General features: G+C 34.5%; 1 protein-coding gene across 1 annotated transcript in view; it reads right to left on the bottom strand.

Annotated features, from left to right (window-relative positions):
• Positions 1 to 1,669: 1,669 nt before the first annotated feature.
• LOC150098068 (CCN family member 5-like) overlaps positions 1,670 to 21,994 on the bottom strand; it is a 93,267-nt gene continuing 72,942 nt past the window's right edge. Inside the window, exons 4-5 of the mRNA XM_090406672.1 lie at positions 15,368 to 15,549; positions 1,670 to 2,480 (exon numbers count right to left, since the gene is read on the bottom strand). Coding sequence (XP_090262798.1) covers positions 2,223 to 2,480; positions 15,368 to 15,549 — 440 coding nt within the window. The 3' untranslated portion in view covers positions 1,670 to 2,222. The remainder of the gene's footprint in view (positions 2,481 to 15,367; positions 15,550 to 21,994) is intronic.

Below are 21,994 nucleotides of genomic sequence, written 5' to 3'. Positions count from 1 at the left end.
AAGTGGCCACTCAGTGTAAGTTACAATCATTATACTCTTATATCTTCGTCGAATACAATTTTTGTATTTGTTATACACTATGTTGACAAAAGTATTTGGACACCTTACTAGCCATGTAAATTTCGGATCCTACCACACGCAAATATTCACGGAGTGTTTGCGTATGTTTGGCAATAAAACTGATATGTTGCACGTTTTGCACTGTACTCGATGTCAAGATGCCACGTTCAGCTGAACTAACACACTTCGAACATGGGATTGTAGTTGAGTGTCACATCAGTGGTCTTTCTGTCCGTGATATTGCTACCCGTGTCAGTAAATCGAAATCCACCATTACTTATGTCATCACTCGTAGATGGAAAATTGCTGGTGCTACTACATCAAGAAAGATTATCCTGGTCCAAAACAATCCACTTCGAAACAATCTAAAGCAGAAATACTCCAATCATTAGCATCTCATTAACGTCATTTTAATCATACTTACCTGAAAAACACAATTTTTAACACCTAAATCCAAATTTATTTGTAATATCAATGAAGTTATAGTAACAGCGTAGAAAAAAAGTGATTTTCTTTATTTAAATGAACAAATTTAATAATTGAATGGATAATAAAACGCTTTGTGAAATACCAATACATCTGGCTGTACACAACGCCAAACAAACTCTACCCATAAATAGATTACTCTTGTGCATGCTACAATAATCTCTGCAATAAACCATCAAAGCAATAGATGAGTCATTTGAGTTCCTTTTCACTGAATTTAGCTTTCAGTTATACAATCAAAATAATATTCCACTCCAACAGTTTTATAACAGCAAACGATATTTAAATCAAGAACAGATTTAACACTCTTAAAACTGCTTTTTCAAATGCGACTTTTTTCCTTTTTCGGTGTCAAGAACCATTAAATGCATACATTCTTTGATTTTGATCTCTATCACGTGGAACCAGGGAGAATTTAAGAAATGGTTCACGTCTTTCGAGAAATTCGGTGTTGGATTTCAATATTAAATATTTTTGTATTTCGTTTCGTTTATCAATAGCGCAGGATTGATGAAAAATGTTGATCATGATTCTTTGAGAACAACATTCAAATCATTACTTCTTACATAAAGTTAATGATAAAAATGGCAATGCGGAACTTCACTCCTATTGAAGATACTTGAACAGGATATGTGAGTAAACCTCTCATAATTCCAAGTTCTTTTTAAAAAAAGTTGGGGCATCACAAAAGTTTATTAAGAGGTTTTTATTGTATATCACGTGATCTATTCCTAACTATTATTCGTAATGTTCACTTTAGTCTTGATGTTTGACAAAGAAATTACGATCATAGTTCTAAAATAAAATAAAAGAAATTCTGATGTAGTCACATTACGGTAGCAGTATAAAAGAGGAATTCACCAATCGCATTTAGCGTTTTTGTTTTTCAATTTCCACTGATATCCACAATCAACTGCGCACTTTACGATTAGTCATTTACGTGAACTGTCTCCTCTCGCTTTATCTGAGCTGATGGTTTGCTTATCACCTATTTTATCCTCATGAGGCATTGTGATACACTCTCAAAAGGGTTTCTTTAGGTATTTTATACAGAAATGTATAAAATATTTCTAAACGAACGTCCATTTATTACCTACAAATGCGAGCTACGATTATTATGAATACTTAGGTTCAATAAAGTAAAGTTAGTTCTCTGTTCAGCATTCAAACCGTGGAAATTAGAGAATATCGTTGCCATAACACTTAACAAATTATTCTGAAAATACTTCTGCAAAATTCATAAGGTGAGAAGTCTTCTTATTCGCAAAAAAGTGGAGATTCCCAGAAGATAACTAAAGGTTGAGATTGTTGTTTCTCAGCCTGTACCGTGTTGAATTCGGCCATAATTGGTATACTGACTCCGATGTGCAAAGTTCTGAAAGTGAGGATTTCGTCGAGGTGATCATTACTGCATCTTACGATGATAGAAGATTGTCATTCGAGATGAGTTAACCTTCACTTTTCATGTTCGAGTAAAAAACCAATCATATAACTTTCGGGCTATTCTCATAAATTCCAAACCTTGTCCTCTTTCCTATCAATTTCTTGCTGATTGTTAATTACCAAATCGCTGTATCAATATACATCTACAAACATCATGGCTCAAAGATCACTGCTAATTAAAGAGTTTATTTCTCTACCCTGCAGAATCCAAATGATGCATTGGGATTACTTCTTCAGCAGTGGCTGATGCATCTACATTTCACTATCCACATGTAGTCTCTGATTACGACGTGTGCTGCATCTCTTACATGCGTGGGTGGGCAGTGGAATGCAACCTTCAGTGTGGTTGATAACGCAGGCTCGGAACATCTGCGATGACCACAGAATCCACAAAATTTCGGTTGGTATTGACGAAGGCTGGTGCAGTTTCTCTGGTCTATAAGGGTGATCGGAAATGCGCTTCGGATAGTTGCACGGTACTGATGACGCCTCTGAAATAAAAAGAATGATAATAATAAAATAATTATATGTGGATAATATGAATGTCCAATTGAGTAAAAAAATTATATAAGATATTTGAGAAAGGAAATAAAACAAAATATAAGGTTAAAATGAATAAAATATGGTTAAAAAGCTGCTATTTATATCTACGTACAATAACATTTATTTATAGTTCCATTTTTTATTCATTCATTTATTTTCAGATATTTCATCGATAAGCAAATAAATACCCAATTCATATAATATAAAAAAATAAAAGATAATAAAACAATCGAAACGTTGCCTTATTGCTCGAATTAATTTTTATATCAACTCTCCACGCGAGAAGTTATAGAACCAAAGCACAATTGGCGCCTAGTTGATCCAAGACTAGTATTATCATGTGGCGGTGAGTTTGAGTATATCTGGTGTAAAGTAGTGGTTAATAGACGAAAATATATGGTGGGTTGTTTCTACAGACATGGTGGCTCATTTAAAGGGAACAAAGAAATGCATCACAATTTAGCCTTATGGGTCACCAATTGGTGACAGGATCATGCTGAGCTTTCTTGGGAAGTATCTAATTATATTGCTCTTACAATTAGAAAGGTTTATATGCTGAACTACAAAGCTGGAAATTATGATCAACCCTGGAGAATGCTATCTTTGGTCCCATGGTATCAGTCACTGAATGGAAAAATGTCAGAAATGCATGGGAATCTTTGAAAAAGTCCTTAAATGAGGCGGTATCTGAATGTACCCCTAGTGTTCAAATAGGAAATAGGTTAGGAGTGAAATGGACGCGCAACCTTATTAAACAAGAGATCCACAAGAAGATGGTGATGTGGAAAGAAGGTCGTGAGAATAAGAGTGAGAGGAGTTATGAAATATATAAAGCTCAGGCCAGAAAAGTAACGAGTATTGTGAGAAAAGCTAAATCGGTGTATGAAAAGAAATTGGCCATGCAAGCTAAAGACAATCCAAAAGAATTTTATCGTTATGTCACAAGCAAAAAAATGAATGTGAAAGAATAACTTTATTAAATGCAGATGGTACGCGAGTGTTGAAAGCAAATGAGATTGTTCAAATAATGAGCGCTCACTTTCCTAAGATATATCAACCAAGTGTATGTAACATGCAGCAATCTTTCGCGTTGTGTTCTATCAAATGCCATAGAAAAATCCAGCATTATCATCGTGTATTTATTTCCTTCATCCAACTGGGCCGTAACATTGTTATAAAATATGAGCAAATCTCTAAAACATGACCTTCCTTTAGTAAACCCATGCTACTCCTTGCAGAGTATAACTTGTTTGTCTGCCCTTTTTTGAATGCGAGTTCTTACCAATTTCTCTAAAATCTTCACTACCACACCAGAAATACTTATAGGTCGGTAATAAGACACATCCGTTTTTGCACCCACCCTTGTACAATGGAACTATCATACATTTCTGTGGTATCATTCCTGAGCTGAGACTCAAGTTATACAAACATGTGAAAGGCATAGCTTGTTGGATTTTTCTAAGGCATTTGATAGGATGCCACATGAAAGCCTCCTGCATAAACTATAGAACATGGGATTGGAATATAAACTCCTGACTTGCATCAGGGGCTAGTTGACAGACAAGTATCAAAATGCTGTATACAGTGGGTGTGTATCTGACAGATTTAAGGTGACCAGTGGTATACCTCAGGGTTCAGTCCTTGGTCCATTATTGCTCAATATATACATTATGACATCAGGCATGATCTAACACCAGATGTGCAATTGTTTGCAGGTGATGCGAAGATAGGCAGGGCAATCAGGGATGCTACTGATATTCAGCACTTACAAAATGATTTGAATAGCCTGGAAATTTGGGGAAAAGAAAATGACTGTCAGTTTAACGTTAGTAATTGCAAGTGTAAAGTCATTCGCTTTGGCGTGATGAGATTTCCAGTGGCATATTATATTAGCGGGGTTATGCTACAAGAAACTGAGGAGGCAAGGGATCTTAGCGTATTGGTGGATATTAATTTGAAGTTCAAAGGTCACATAGCAAAGTTGCAAATGCAACTCAGAGGATAATTGCGATGTTGAAGCGAACCTCGACATGTAAGGATAAGTAAGTCATTTTGCCTCTTTATAAGACTTTGATAAGACCACACCTGGAGTATCGTGAGCAGATTTTAGTCTTCCGGCTTCTAAGGGGATAATGAAGCTGTGAAAAGTGTGCACAGAAGAGTTACAAAGTTTATATTCGGATTATGGGATTTAGATTATGATGACAGATTGCGAGTATGTGGATTACAGACTCCAGTTAACAGGAGAAAGAGAGGTGATATGATAGAGGTCTATAAACTTTTTAATTGTTGTTACAGGATAGCGTCTAATGGAAGGCGGGAAGAGAGAGAGAGAGAGAGAGAGAGAGAGAGAGAGAGAGAGAGAGAGAGAGAGAGAGAGAGAAAGAACACGGGAGCTTCCATGAAAGTTAAATTTGTTCAGAGTCAAGAAAGAAAAACCTAACTCAAGTAAGAGTTAGGTTTTTCTCTCACAGAGCAGTGAGTGAGTGGAATAGTCTGCCTTTGGTGATAGTGAGTTCAGCTAGTGTGAATGAATTTAAGGGAATATATGACAGTCGGTTTGGGTGATTCATAGTTTCCCTCGATGAGTCCTTGACTCCCTGGAGGTCTCAGATAATAATAATAATAATAATAATAATAATAATAATAATAATAATAATAATAATAATAATAATAATGGCTTAAACACACCGAAGTCATTCCAATAGTTATCGGTGCACTTGGTGCAACTTCAAAGAAGCTGTCCAACTATTTACAGCAATTAAAAATCAATGAAGTGACCCCATATGACCTACAAAAAACAGCATTATTTGGAACAGTCCATATTTTACGACGCTACCTGACGGACTATTCTTAGATTCTTGGGTAGAATCGGAATTGTTTTGAATCACCAGTCATATTTTTATTTATATGATATCTTGTTTTGATTGTGTATCAATTATGTGAATAAAATAATAATAATAATAATAATTACTTCAAAAAAGTAATTACTTATCGTTTAAGAGTATAGCAAAACTTGCCTTCTTAAGTGTTACTTTAACTTAAAACACGTAAACCTTAATATGCACCAGCATTTTGTTTTCCTACTGCATACATCAAAAAGCGATATGCGGTCTCAATTAAAGATTTCATCTGCTAATTGTACATAACGAGGGAGCTTTATCTGTGCGAAGGCCCCTCTTGAACCATACTAGACTATTTCCCTATCAAAATGTTTTCAAAAATAAAGGAATTCTCCATTTCATGTTATAAAGACGTAATCTTACTCACTCAGAAAAAAAATCAAGAGTATTTCTTTGGCTTAAGTTGTATTATCCCTTCTCATTAATCATCACTAATAGTATTGAAACGTTGTGATATATTCTTTCATTGTTCATGATTTGTTAAGAGATTTTCCTCTGTAGTTTATTGTAATACTGTACTCTGTTATGAACTGTGTCAAGTAAAATTTATGGCTGAGAGCCCTGAGAAGATATAAAAAATATAGAATTTATCTGTTTTCGCTGGCACGTGTAGAATCAATAGGGAGCATCTTGATTGTGCATTTTGTGACTGTATGTGAACATCTACAGTGTGTGTTTCATTTACTTTATTTTCACGGGATAAATCAAATATGTTCATTTTTGGCATCCAGATGTATCCCAAAAGATGCAGTAATTCAAATTAACTGTGACCTAAATCTTTCGCAAAGGAGTAGTTTCGTATCAGAGGATCAGTGGATATTTATAGAGAATCTGACAGGTTTCATTCTCCAGTAGACGAATTACTGAAGTTGACTAAGTAATGTAGGACACAAGAAGATGGTGCTGTGTTCAATGATAGAAATGGAGACAGGATTAATTCTCTTAGCCTTGAAAGAAAGTGATCCAGAATAACATTGTCGGTATTTCATAGAAGTATTTTTAAAGAGGAGGAGATTTAAAAATTTGCTTTTAAATGAGATTTATAAATCACTCATGAGCCAGAACATTATCACCACCAATCCAGTAGCGTGTTGGGCATCCTTTGGCCTAGACAACTGCTTACTCCACTAGATCACGAAAGGCGTTCGGAAGTATTCTGGACCAACAGACAAAATAACATTCCTGGAAATGAGTAACTGAACAACGCACACATGCCACAAATGTTAGATGGGAGTTAAATCAGTTAAATCAGTTAAATCAGGAAAATTAGACGGAAAGCATGTGCAATGTTCTTTGAACCATGCTTGCACAACGCTGCCCTTGGGATATAAGACATTTTCTTGCTGGAAGAGTCCAGACCCATCGGGCCACACTGTCACCTTATAGGGTGCGAAACAATCCCCAGGTAAAAATTAGGGATCAAAGTGTATTCGTTGGGATGAGAGGACCCAATGATATCCATGATACTACCACCATCGATCTGTTTTCAGTTAATGTGCAATCCCGTTGTTCAGATAAAAGCTGGGTGAACATAATGTTTTGGCACATTAGTGTCTGTTTGTCTGTAGAAAGTGTGGGGAACAGAATATCTATCTCGCTAGTTTGTTTTGAAAATAATGGCAATAAATCCTCGCCTATAAAAACTATAAAGATGTATTTAAGAATTCTTCTAATGACTTTTCATTCCGCAAAAGGAAGTGAGTGGGAACTATTTTATCCCTAATTTTGAATATAGCTGGCAGCTCCTTTCTTCATTATTATTAGTGTATAGTTGATTTTTCTAACTGCGAAGTTAAGAACTAGTGTTTTCTCCAACTAAAAAGCACTCAGCTGCACTAAAAATTGAGTAAGTCAGTAACAGGCTGATAAAAGGCTTTCATGAGTCGTCTAATCAATGACAGGAATGAAATTTGTAGGCCTTTCTCATAATACAGATTTTGCGTTACGTTAGTTATCCAAGAGGATATGCTACCAGTCTCTATCACAATTAATATTCTTTAGCTCTTCCTGAAGATGATAACGTCATTGTAAAGTATAGTTTATGTTCATAAAGAATTCATTTTAGAATAGAAATGAATGATGAACATAGGCGACCTACAGCGACATTGTCAATAGGGCAATAAGTAAATGAAATGTCTGTAAAATTAATCACTAACCGAAGTCTTGTTTGGCGTGCATACAATCAATGGCAGATGTCAAACATGTTTAACAAGGACAACTTGATTTGAAGCTTTTGCAATTAAAACAGCCGGAAGACATCTGATTAATATGCCTAAGCCTTTTGGTAATCACGTTAGTTCGTTGTTCTGTACGGATGATTGCTTCAAACAGTCCTTCCTTATTAGTTTCACGAGAACCATATGGCTGAATTTCACATCACAAAGCAGAGCCCCCTCTACATGAGTAATGGAGTTCAATAGATTACCCCTAAATGTATTGCAGCTGGCGATAGGATATAATGGAACAAGTGTCATGTTCGAAGACAGCTTCTATGAAATCAAACTTTCAGGTTTGTAGTAAGTATTTATGCAAATTACACTAACACCTGAAATGATAGGATTAATGGAGAAATTGTGCCGTTTCAAGATTTAATTATCTATTCGTAATCAAATCTGACAACGCTAGGAGAAAGGCAAAGGAAGAGGGAGAAGTATCAATGCCCGAAGAGTTTAGCCAGTTCAATTATTATAATGCATAGTTGGATCTCTAACAGATAGCACTTTAGATAAGCTGTTGATTTACTCCGTACGTAAAGTCTAGAGAATAATGAGATTAGTAGTTAGTTATGTAAAGCTCTCCGCTAAAAGAACACCTGACAGATATTTAAGACTGTTTCTGTATGCTATTGGTTCTCAGAGAATACCAGATAATGCTCTCTGAGGGAATGTTCTCTCATAGCCTTGAACCTCTGTTTTCCGCGTATTGCTTCTATGGTGGTGTAAGAGAAAGTTTGTGGATCATGTAATACATTAGATGGTCCAAGATGATCCAATTTTCTTCGAAGTGTCTGTTCGTATTCAAACAATTTTAAAATACCGCTAATTTTAGTGAACAATATTACCTTTATTACATTGAGAGAGAGAGAGAGAGAGAGAAATAGAATGCCAGTCACATTTTGAATCTTTTCTTGTGTCATCTTCCACTCAGTATTCATTTAAATTTAGCCTATTAGATGGCACGTATATTGTTTTCCTAAAACTAATTTCTTCCAAAATACGTTTACTGATTCTATACTTTTAGGTCATCTTGTCTGTTTTTATAGCTGTAAATAGAGTTTCATAATAATAATAATAATAATAATAATAATAATAATAATAATAATAATAATAATAATAATAATAATAATAATAAAACCTTTTCTGTCTGTTTCAGTCCAAGTAACTTCCGTTCAAAATTTCTTATCAAGGTTCTTTCGTCTGATGTGCAATTCGATGCCTGATCTTTCTAATATGGTTGGAGGCGCTTAATCTTAGTGTTTTATTTATCCATATGTTAAAATTAAATATGTTAAAAATAAATTACTAAACTCTAAGTGAAAATGGTGTAACCTATTTATAATTAGTAATATTTCAAAACTGATTATTGAAGAAAATCTTCCTAAGCAGTAATATGTTGAGAATGTAAGAGATGGAATTGTTATCAGAAAGTCCACAAAATCCACCACAATTTTTTGTTTTGTAATGGATTTTGTAATTATCGGGAATCCACATTACTTGGTTCTGACAGAATATTAACATGTCATAAATATAAAATATAAAACTAAAATTGAAAAAAAAAAGAAATACGATGAATAAACAAAAAGTGTACATACATGATTACAGGATTACACATCAGATATACTACAGTTTTTAGACTCGAATATCACCCACCTAACAATGTCATATGATTCATATAATTATATATGCCAACTTTTGACCCTAATTCCTAAAATCACATGAAATGCCATTCCTGATATCGACGTCCACCAAATCAGCTGTCGTTTATATCTTAGATTATTTCAAGTACACGCCTCGCCTATGCTGTTTTCGTTCATTTCGAATAATCCGATCGAAGTCTTCGACTCAGTAAAGTAGAACGAACACGAAGTACCTCTAGTCAGCTGAACTCGAGATCAATAAGCAGAGAGGTGTTGTACTCCTCGGGGATTACGGCATTTGTGTCAATGGTTAGTAAACACCTAAAATTACAAAATCCGGGTGACAGAGTAAACTTTCAATAATAATCAGTCAGATGTGTGATTTATGAGATTTAATTTCTGTCAGAAACCAAGAGAATGTTATTCAAAATGAGTAATTAATTTTTTATTGACCTCATTTTGTTTGCTAAATTCAGGTTTTTAACAGGCAAATCCTGTTAAACTATTTATAGTATCAATATACGAATATAGATTCCGATTAGCTGGTCTGTTTCTCAGCTATCAAAGGTACTTCTTATTTTCTTATAAAGGGAAGATGCTCTGCAAATAGCGAAATGTGCTACGTTTACTGAGTGAAATGGGTTGCTTTTAGAGAACAGGCTCTAAATGGAAAGAGTGTGTCTGTGATTATGTTTCATATTTATCATCAATGCTTTGTGCGTGCGTGCGTCATTGATGAGCGCTGTCTATTTTATCGAACCGTCCAAATACTTTCTTTTATCCGCCTCATTAGTACGTTTGCATGGTCTTAAACTCTTCGTGTTGGTTTTACAAGTACACTTTGATTCGTGGTTTCTCGTGTACCTGAAATGCATGCAGACATTGTAATCAGCTTAGGGTGTTGCCCTCCATTGCAATCGCACAAAGTTCTTGTGATCAATAAGGGTAACAATGCCTTTTCAATTTAAGTAATTGCGCTCCACGCATGCCAACTCCTAAAACACTATTGAAATGTCTAATATGAATCACACAGACTTAGAGAGTGCATTACTTTCGGCATTGATTTTACAGTTCTGACTGTGCTTATCTGGACCTATGAGACTGTGGTTTCTCTCTCTCTCTCTCTCGCCACTGATTATTCAAAATATTTTCAAATTAAATTACGCTATTTTTCCCTTTTTATCATTCGAAATCTGATTTCTTTAGTTCTTATTTTCTATCTATTCTTAAATTTCAATGTTTTCTTCATTATGTTTTCTTCTGTCAATAGGCAATATTAAACAGGTGAATAGGCAATGAGCGTTCATTTCCTTGTTGATTTAGGATCTTCATTAAACTTTCCTTCAAAGAAAATTTTGCATATACTATAAATAACAAGAGGAGCATATCAAAGTCTAATTTAATGAAATTTGTTTAAACGAAGAATTCTGAAAGGTTATCTAGTATACCAAATATCCGTTTACTCAGAACAATTAATGGAAAAAATGGAAAACAATTGAAATTATCTTAATTCTTTTGATTCGACTAATGTTTAAGAAAATTATTTTTCTTTCTGAATCTTAACGTCTAAATACTAAATCGATTTACAGTAAATTGAATTCGAAAGTGTCATTAAGTGGAAATTCCATTATTGCATAGGTGGTGTAAAGCAAAGTGTGAGAGATGATTGACAGTCCACTTTTAAAACAAGTAAATATACTTTATAATAGGAAAACAAAAACGTCTTATACTTTACAATAAGAATATTGCAAAGGAGTTTGAAACTAAACTTAAATTAGCCTGATTTGCAAATCACAATTTTCATCTAAATGTTTTAGATAGTTAAACATCAACATCTATAATTCCTATTGTTCGCTTCTTCTCATTTACTTCATTTATTTTTGAAAGAAAATGAAGTTTTGTATGTTTTTGTGTCTTCTCCTATTCCCTTGGCGTTACTGCCGTGAATGTAAGGTTAAGACAAAAATATTTGAATATTTATTATCCTCAGATAATCACATATGACATCTTAAGCCTTTATTTTTTTTTATTCCTTTTATTTTTTTTTCTTTATACGACAGTGTTTAACAAGAATAGTGCGTGGCTTAGTTTTTATTTACTATCAAAAGAAAAGGGATTTATGTTAATGAAGACTGTCTAGTTTTTTCATAAATAACCTGAACTGACTTAGAAATGCACACGTTATTTATGAATTTCTTAGAACATTGTAAACAAGATAATTAATCCCGAATTTTATGCAAAACAAATTTCATAAAAAAAACATAATAAGTGTATTGTAAAGAATAATTCATAATTTATTACCATAGATCAAATAAGGTGTTATTGTTGCAAGAAATCTTAAAAGAAACAAAATTATTTCCTCCATATGATTAATCGGGTGAAACACTAGCATCAAAAATAATCAGGCTTTCCTTGAATCATTTTAAAGTTAATGCTGCAAGTAAATTATTAGCACAATGCAGTATTTGGAAAGAATGTTATTAGTTTTTCCGAGTAAATATTTACCATATGGACTGCAGCGCCACTGCCGACAAACTTATAAATACAGTCACGAACAAAAAAAAAAAAAATTGAAGGATTTCAAAATTCTTATCAGTAATATTTGCATTGAATATAATTTAAAAAAAACTAATTAAAATTTGTTATCTTTCAGTATCACTCAAATTTATCTGTTTATAATTGCACGACATTATTCACGCGTACAAGGCCAACGCTGCCTTTCGCAGTGACCAAGACTTACATCTTATTACATTTGTTTCTCAAGTCTTGCATTACAGTTAAGGCGGTAAATTGTTTTCTTAATTAGCTAGCAGCCAAAGTGACACGGGAGATTTACAACACTTGTCTTTGACATGCTAAGAGTCGTTTTATTTCTCAATACTACGGAATATCTTCTGATACGGAGGCATCCGACTCTCTATTACTTTTCCGTGCGAATACGAATACTTGAAGATGATTTGTGCCAGTGCGGTTGGCACATGCGTGTATCATGGGAAATGAAACGCTGCTAGAAACCACATAGTAACGAACCGATGGAATTAGTTGCACAACAAATTATTCCTTACTTTGTTATTCGCGTAATTATTCCATTGACTTTACGAGTCATTAAGCAGCTGTTCGAAATTTGCAGAGTGGTTTCTTCGAAAGAATTTGACACACTTTGAGAAATGAAAAAGTTCCTTGAATGTGAGCGATGTATTACGTCTTAATATATTAGGTTATGTTAGGCTATTTTAATATTTAATACCGTGATTTAATTGTGTATAAAAGTAAAAAAAAAATACTTCACAGATAATATGTTCTGAAGATTTAAAAAAAAATTATCAATATGCCATTTTAAATAAAGCGTTTGTCCTCCTTTGGACCTTTCTTTCAGCGTAGTTCTGTACCACTGAAAGAATAGAATAAAACTGATTACTGTATTTGTATGAATTTTCAAATTTTGGGAAAATTTAATGTCCATTTTTGTAGAAAACTTTAAAAACGAACAACAAAAACATACTATCCTACGTTAACGTATAATGTGAAAATTTTCTAGTTTTTTTTATCTTTTATTGTTAGCCGATTTCATAGTGAGATGACAGAGGATTTTCTTCCCGAAATTGGGTTTTTTTACGCTGCGACGCATGTAGACTGACCAGAAAATTAACACCCATCATGCACTGATCTCATAAAGTTAGTCTGCCAACAAGAAATCCTAAATTTATTCTTCTCTTTCTTTTGCCTTTTTTCTAATACTTAGGAGGGTAAAGTTTACATGCTCGTTAGGTTTTGGCACATGTGGGAATTCTATGTACTCACCCAGAGCCTGTAATTCAGTCGGTGTCTACGAAGCCTTTTGGGTGGAAAAACCAGGATTCGAATCCAGGAAGGAAAGAACCTTCATCTGCGCTTTTCAACTGAAGTTGAGTTAGCCGATTTCATAAGGAGTTGGCAAGATTTTCCTCCCGGAAACTCGAGAATTTCCTATCTCAACCAGACAAACCAGCTCCGTAGTTTAGTGACAAAAAATACTTAGAGGCATACGGCTGACTACCTCATCTTAGAGTTATGGTTACGAAATCCAAAGATATTTGGAAGGTCATCGAATAAGTTCCTGTTAGAGCCACTGGGTGTGATTACTATCTGCATACCTGGAAGTATTGTTGTTTTGTATATCAACGGAGATGATTTACTAAGATGGAAAAATCCCATCATTTCTAAATAAGATATTTTAACCGATCTACGGACTTTAAGACTTTAAGATTCGTTTGCTATCTTGACTGAGCTATGCAACCTATTGAATTTGCTTCCGTTGAATATGAAAAAAATCGACATTGAAAGAAAATAAACAAGTATGGAATAATAATAAAAGACAATCAGGAGTTTTTGCAATAACATTCCTTTATAATGATATTGTTCGCAACAGTTGAATGCATTGCTGGTTGTAGCTCATGTACCGTAGACTGTTTATTTGTTGCCATTCATAGCATGTACTTTTATATAGTTTCGAACAATTTATTCAAATATGCCTTAAAATAACATGATTAAAACTAGAATTAAATAAGTCAAAATGATTCAAAATATTTTAAAAGATTTCTAAATAAAACCCATTCAAACAGTGGGATTCCAATATTCCTACTACTGGGAAACATGAATCTAACAGATACTTGTACAATTTGAAATTCATCTAAAAGGAAAATTGAATAAATAAACCAAATAAAGAAGAACAAAAGAAAGAAAAATAAAATAAAATACGCTTATACCTACCTATAATAAATCATAATGTCTCCTAAATCAAAATTAGAACCTAAATATAGACTCATTTTTCATGACCCTGGGATAATAAGTCAACCATCTTTACGTGTATGAACTTAGCCTGAAATGTGATCAGCAGGCCTAACAATTTAACTTTAATCACTAGATGGATAGACAGACAGTCCCGCATCTCTTCCTCTTTATATATTAGAGTTTAAGAATAAATTGATTTTGATCAATCAGTTCACAATACTGAGTTAATCGAACTCATAATAGTGACTATTTGGAAACAAAGAATATGAGTTCACGCAATTCTCGTGAATAATTGAAGAAACGCATTTAATAAATTAGCTATCAGAATTACAGGAATACACATATATAGCTACACATTCAAAATTAGAAACATTGACTGTTTTTCTGCTAAACATATGAATGCCTGAATGTCGTTTTATCAGGAGTTAAACACGTAAATGATACGTGCATCTCAAAGCGCAATAAACCCAACTTTATTAGGTTGTTGTGAGCTCTTACCCACGCACTTATTTTTCCAAACTGTAGAAAACTGTTGCGTTGGATTGATGGGAATTACAACCAAAATAATAAAGGTTATGAGGCAAGTATATAACGGGCAAATAGTTTATTCGACTAACTTTCTCTTTTTTCATGTGAAGAAGTAATTCAGCTACAGTTTAAACACCTTTGTAAAGGTTTCCAGACAAGCCATCCTAGACGAGTTGCCTGCGCTACCGCTAATCGGAAGTATCTTACGTATCAAATAAAATTGACTAAAAGTGACTACAATGATGTTTTTTTCCTATTAATTAAAAGCAGTGGTTTATATTTCTACAAAATTATATACGTCTCCTCTTCCTTTACGCTTCATCGTCGGTAATGTCATTACTGATATATCTCTGGTTTCCAGTGTTGCACACAGCTGCTTATGTTTGTTAATTAAACATTAAGGTTAGAAACGGCATACAGACCCTTATTTTTATTGCCAACATTCCGAATTATTTAGTGGTTAATATGATGCTGCATTCTATGTATACACGTGACAGTTAATGTTGTTCTTTCTCTGCTCTACGCCAATACAACGTCGCAATTTCCTGTGAAAATATTACCGAGTTAATTAAACTAGGAGAAATTCATCTAAATCAGCAGTCTATCCAGCTGATGACAGCCTTATCACGTTGCCTCGACTTTGAGCTAGTTTTCTAAATACCGCGAGCGGTTGATATTAGTGTTCAGTGACATTTGTTATTCCTGATCCCTCTTTTTAAAAAGCTTCACGACAACTAACTAAATAAATATCGTAATGAAGTAGTTTGACAGAACTCACCCTCATCCGATGGTAAACATTGCCCATAACGGCATCTTCACAAGGCCTCAGCTGGCACACTCTACTCTCATTACGAAGCTGACAGTCAGGATTGTTTGTTAGCCTTATAGATACACCGACACCGCAGGTTGCAGAACAAGGACTCCACTCAGACGAGTATCGCAAGCATTCTTCTTCTTTTACTTTAGGGGAAAGCCAAATAAACAAGAAAGTGCATAAAATAATATTTTTCGAACTGAGAGATAAGTAAAAAGAATAAAAAGTTAAAAACAACAGGAATATTTATTGAAGTACGCTTCGAATATTTATGAAAAGTTAAGTGATTTAGAGAAATAATTCTCTTTAGAGCAAAGAATCAAGATCGAGGATGATAGACAGTTCGTCTCAGAGCTTTTAAATTTTATAATGTGACTGTAGTAAGTCATATATCTTTGACAGCACATATCTGGATTGTTACTGTTATTTAATAATATGCAAAGGCATTCAAAAAACCATACGCTTATTGACAAAGATAAACACATATAAGTGTATTATTTTTTATCATAAATGCTGCATGTAAGCTATGTCTATCATTATGTTTACCTGAGTGACTTCTATGTTGCATAGGATGACAAATCGAAGCTTCCGGGAACAGAAATGAATAGAAATCCTTTGTATGATATCAGTGTATTCACTCTCAGCTTAAATTTTTGTTTTTATAAATATTCCCTGTGAACTTTACGTATCAGTGATGAGCAGTTGATCTCACACTAGAAAATTCGTATTATGTATGAGCTTTAGTTTGTTCCTAGTGATATAAGAAAGACAAAAGTGGCGTAAAATATATATAATCTCATTACTTCAGAAATTATAACTTCTCGGGTAATATAAATAATATTAGTTCGTCGGAAGATTCTGTATAAATCGTTTTATGATTGGCATGTATTACATGTAATCTAAAAGATTAGGGCACTCCAAAATTGCGAACTGGAGTATCAATAATATTGTCAAAAAGTATAAAAACGGTTCAGACTTTATACTTTAAATCATTTTGAAGCTATCCTTCTAAAACTAATTCATTCCAGCTGTATACCATTACCATGAAAATGTAGCATTATGGTCTTTGTGAAGTGAAATTCTGTCGACTCCACTGTGTTCTCATTATTCTCAGAATAATAAAGGATGCTAGTAATTTTTCCGTGATTCTTATTCAATCTGCTTCGAATAGCAACCGAGTATGATTTTCTGATATCAAAGCCTTTGTTATCCTATCGGCTTCCATACATCCATTACAAACATCTAACTGGTCCATTGCTGTTACGTATAAGCGTGTTTGCTTTATCTAAGCCTCTCTCTCTCTCTCTCTCTCTCTCTCTCTCTCTCTCTGTGACATGATAGATACAATACACGTCGACCTTGTCTTGTTAAAAGAGAACAAAGGCATCAAAGACAAAAGTCATCCTTTGAAGAAGAAGAATAAGATGAGAAACATCTCTGACTTCCTTCCTTTGAACTTTGACAGTAATAGCAGACTGACGAAATGCGCCCAGAGGACTGGAAATAATTTTAGAGGTTTTCATTTGTTTCCTTCTTTTAAATTAATTGAGAGTTCTCTCTCTGTACTAACCATGGAATTCCGATTGGATAGCAATCATACTCAGATCATCAGTGCTTTCTTTAATTACCCTTCAGATAAAACCTTAAAGAAAAGAAAAAATATGTTTCTTTTTAATTTTTCCCCTCTCTTTATTTTTGCTATTTGCTTTCATCATCGCTTGTACATTTTTTTTCTTGATCAGTTTTTATAAATTCTGTTCTAGTTCTTATCCACGTTTTTTATGATTATTCATGGACCTACATTATATCATGCAGGCTTTTGTGAACAGATCCGACAAAATAGGATTAATCCTGGTTTCCATAGACGTCTTTGTTTGTATGTTTTACCAGGCACACCGAGTTTCCTGAAGAAAAAAAAACCTTCCTCGCCTCAATACGAGATCTACTAACTCACCTTCAAATGAAACTGATAAAAGTTCTCCAGACGAGATTGACCCGAAGTCTTTCCAATCCAAGGGTCGTTGAAACCGAGTTACCGAGGCTCGCGTTATCCATAGAAATGGATTATCTGTAAGTTTCTTTTTTATATTGGAAACAATTCATTCTCTTATATATATAATTTGTTGCAGGGCCTTCCACATGCAGACTATTCTAGAATTGAATAGAATGAGGAAAATTTTAGTTTCAGATTAGATCCCAATATTAAGGAATAATCCAGATGCAAGATAATTTTCTTGTAGTTATTTCTCGCATAATTCTTACGAAATATCGGGTTAAGTAGTGCATAACATTTTGCCGTGTTAAGTCATAATTTATTTTTAATTTTGTCCTCGTAATCGATTTTTCTTGGATCACGTTACACTTAGCGCTTTAGAGCAGTTTTAAAAGAAATACAAAGTATTGTGAAGGAGATGGTCTTTTTCACTTAGAAGAGATAACACTTGTTAAAAGCATTCTAGCCAAGTACACAGGGGCACTTAGGAAAAGCGGGAGCTGTCGACAGAAAATGACATTCGCAGTGTCGACGTAGGGCACGTGTGCATTCAGGTGTCTTATGGGCAAGAGATATAGGATTAAATTTGTACAAAGATATCTGCATCATGGGAGCTTTAGGACTACTAAAACGTGTTCACTATTTCAAAACTCGTTGATTGGGTTAAGGCGAGGAAGTCCTGGCAAATGGTAGAACGCGTCAGTAAAAGTACTTCAAAGAGAAAATCGACGTGAGAAGTGCATGTCTGCATGAAATACTTCTTAACGTATTTGCAAACTTTGAAGCAATTTCAAGAGGATCGTAGTGACAGAATTCTGCTTATCGCTCAAAGCAATGCATGAGGAGAGATTTCCGAAAAGTAAATTAACACATTTTTTCTCGAGGATGTTTAATAAGAGGAAGTTGAAATTATACATCAAGAAAAAAGTGAACATGCACTACTTCTCCACAAAATTTCCAAATATATTGATGCTATTTGTCACAACGATAAATCAGTACTGGTGTTGATGAACTCACACCCAGTAACTAACATCACAGCCTGATGAACTTCGTCATCGGTAGTGAATGCCTTCCGAAAAGGTGTTTCTTAATGGGGGCAGAACAAATAGTGCATGTGAAGTAGGAAGGAGAAGTATTGCATGTAAAGGCGACGAGTATGAGCTATATGGTGTATGTTGCAGAGTTTCCCGATGATAACAGTGCAACTACTCACGTGTGATGTGCGCTTTGAGTAGAATAGCTTTGTCGTGCATCAAAATCACGCCACTTGTCAGGAGTTCTGATTGTTTGCGTCAAATGTTGGCTTTCAATTTGTCTAACTTTGCACAGTAAAGCTCTGCATTAATTATTCCTCCCTTCTGCAAGAAGTCCACCAACGGAACTCCTTGGCAATCTCAAAACGCCAAGTCTGAGCACTGTGGTCATGACTCTTCGGACAGTGGGAACATTTGTTGGATATGAATGTTTCCAGGTCATGGAGTCTTGTCTCTTCTCCGGGGTAAAGTGATAAACCAACGTTTCGTCTGCTGTGACTAAGTGAGCAAGGAAATCCTTGCATTTGTTGCTGTATCGCAATGGATACTCCATACATATCCCCATGCGAGTTGCCTTGCTCCTCTGACAATTATCGGGGCACCCAGTGGAAGCACACCTTGCAAAAGTCAAGGACATCATGAACAATTTCGTAAATAAACAGTGGACTTACTAAAGTTCACCAATTGTGCAATTTCACACAATTCCACTCGCGGGTCTTCAAGAATGATGCCCTTAATGAGCGAAGTGTCTTCCGTGCTGATCGATGAAGACCTGTCTGCTCGATGTCGATCTTCAATGTCATCACGCACCGCTTTAAATTCATTGCACCAAAAACACACCTGCTTCTTTGACATCACATTTTCTCTATACACAGCAACCAGATCACGGTGAATACCACTTGGTGAAACCCCCTTTTGCTTGCAAAAAACGAATGTCTTCAAGTACACCTGTTTTAGACCATACTCGCACGGTGGCCGCCATCTTGCAATTGGAATTAACTGGGAGGCGAAAGTAGCACCACACTCCAATAGCGGCCTTTTTGATAATGAATCTATTTATCTACCCTGTTTTATCTCATTCCCTTTCATCCTTATTAAGACAAATATGTGCTATGTTACTTTTTGAAAACCCCTCATAATGTGTATAATTCCCTCCAATTTTATCTGATATTTGCTTATTATGTAAATAACATCCCCTTCATTACACGGGTTGAGTCTCCTAATTAAGTAATTTAATGCAACCGGCTTCCTTCGTCTGTTGCTCTAAAGGTATGTCTGATGCCTTGTAGATATGCATGTTAATTGGGCCGGTTTGTCTGTAGGATGAAAAACTCGAGTTTCTGGGTGAGTCCAGTTAACTAACATTCTGTTGAAAGCCTTGATAAAGGTTCTTCGCATCATACGGCATTCGAGCTCATGTCTTTCCATCCGAAGGACTTCATTTATATCGACTGTGCTACGGTGACTCCTTATTATATATGAATAAATATTTGAATACTAATTATATTATTCTTAGTATTTCAGAACCTTTCAAAACTTTTAAAAATACTCAGTTATAGAGTAATGGTTGATTAGCTTATCTGGTTTTCTGTGTGTATGTGTGTGTGTGTGTGTGCGTGCGTGCGTGCGTGCGTGCGTGCGTGTGTGCGTGCGTGCGTGCGTGCGTGCGTGCGTGCAGTCAGTGCGGTAGATAGGAACTCTAGCTAATCCTGCTCTGTCCACTGATACGTAACTTCAAAGTGTAAATTGTAACTTTGAGACCAATCCTTATTGAGAATGGTTTTCAGCACCTTTATCATTAGAAATTTGTTAATTAAAATCGTAATGTATGCTACAGATGCCAACTCGCCAATAGGTGGTCAGTGCGAAATATATGAAATGTGCTACTTAATGAACAAAATTTTCCCTTGTTGTTCTAAGTTGAATTAAGACAATACAAAATTATTCAACACAAAAGAAGAAAACTTTTGAGAATTTAGATACCTTTTAGAACAAAGACAATTTCTTTTTAAATAGCAAGCAAAGACAATCAAATTAAGTTGCATTAATTCGATATTATTTAACATTATTATGCACATTATTATTTTTGAATTTGTCAAGCATGTGAAAAACAAAATAAATGCCATCCTTTATGAATAAAAGGAGCAAAACGCTAATTTTGGTAAGTTCAAAAAATGCTTTTTCACAACTAAGCCAGTACATTCAACATCCTTTCTGATTTCTTAATCAATCAACGCTATCGTATTCCGCTTACGAAAATCAAACCAAGTTTGTTAGGCAAGTGATATATATATATATATATATATAAAGAATTTTCATATTTCACTTTTAAAGAAATCATTTTTTGGACAATTCTATTTATTAAATTATTGAATAGTTAATTCTTCTTACGTGATGGTTCAGAAATATGTGCAGAAAAACAGAAATTACGGATCAGTTATTTTGCTTTCCATTTTGACAAGATTTAAGCGATGTTAATAAATTGAGTACGATCTCAAACATAACCATTATCTCGATGTCAAATTGAAAATTATTTGAGCCAATAAGTGAAGTGTTTTTTATATTTTATTCCTCTTCGAATATTCTGTTTCTGTAGTATGTTTTATATTTGTATTACTATTTAAACTATTTGCTTCGTATGTCGCAGTAGTTTACACAGAAGGTTATTGCATTGCAACAGATCCCATTTTTTATAAAAATGATAAAGCGATTCCATCTTTTCAAGCACGTTACATTCATGACTGTGTATCAGCACAGCTCTAAATAGTTCTGTGTACCTAACTAGGCTATGATTTATATCCATACCTTTGTATATATTCTATTCTTGATCAATAAACAAATATGTCAAGTACACCATATCCAAATAAAGAGAGACCTATCACTACCGGAGAAAGATATTAGAGATTTCATTTGACTAAATTCTTAATTAAATATTAATTAACACATATCAACGACATTCACCATAAAACTGTATTATCAACATCGAAGTCATGTGAACAATATCAGAATGTGTCGTTTTGGAAGGAACTGAGAATCGACTTTCCTTTCATCCTGACATTTATTCAGGGCACTTAAGTCACCCTGAATGAACAGATTTTCATATAACCAATTTCCAACATATTCCTTAACAGTCATAACGAAGTAAAGTATGATGAACTCAGTTCACATTAAAATGTTCAAGAACTTCAGCTCAAGCTGAGATTCAGATTCTAAACATTCATTATGACTATGGAAAATCATAATAAAAATATGTAAATTCATAGAATTCGGTGAAGTATTTAATCGTTATTTTGGATAGGTTGTGGTTTGAATTGTTTAGAAATAATTCTAAGGTTGCTAAGGTTATCGGGCGAAAGTAATATGACCTGTTAATCTGAGTATTCACAGCGTGCGTTGTCTGGTTTTATTGCATTTGGTTTACTTTGAATGGAATTACCACCAAAACAGCTGAGGCTGCGACGCAAGTGCACTATTCCTGTGAATTGCCTGTGATGTCCCTCCAGTTTGCCTGTTTTTCAGAATGTAAGCCTGTCTCACATGCGGTTAACAGGGAGTGAACCTTAT

Source organism: Typopeltis vanoorti, chromosome 16 (assembly GCF_054136105.1).
Source record: "Typopeltis vanoorti isolate ZY-2024b chromosome 16, IOZ_Tvanoo_1.0, whole genome shotgun sequence".
Taxonomy (NCBI): Eukaryota; Metazoa; Arthropoda; class Arachnida; order Uropygi; family Thelyphonidae; genus Typopeltis; species Typopeltis vanoorti.
The sequence above is the reverse complement of the archived record's forward strand: the minus strand, read 5'-3'. Positions and strand labels throughout refer to the sequence as shown.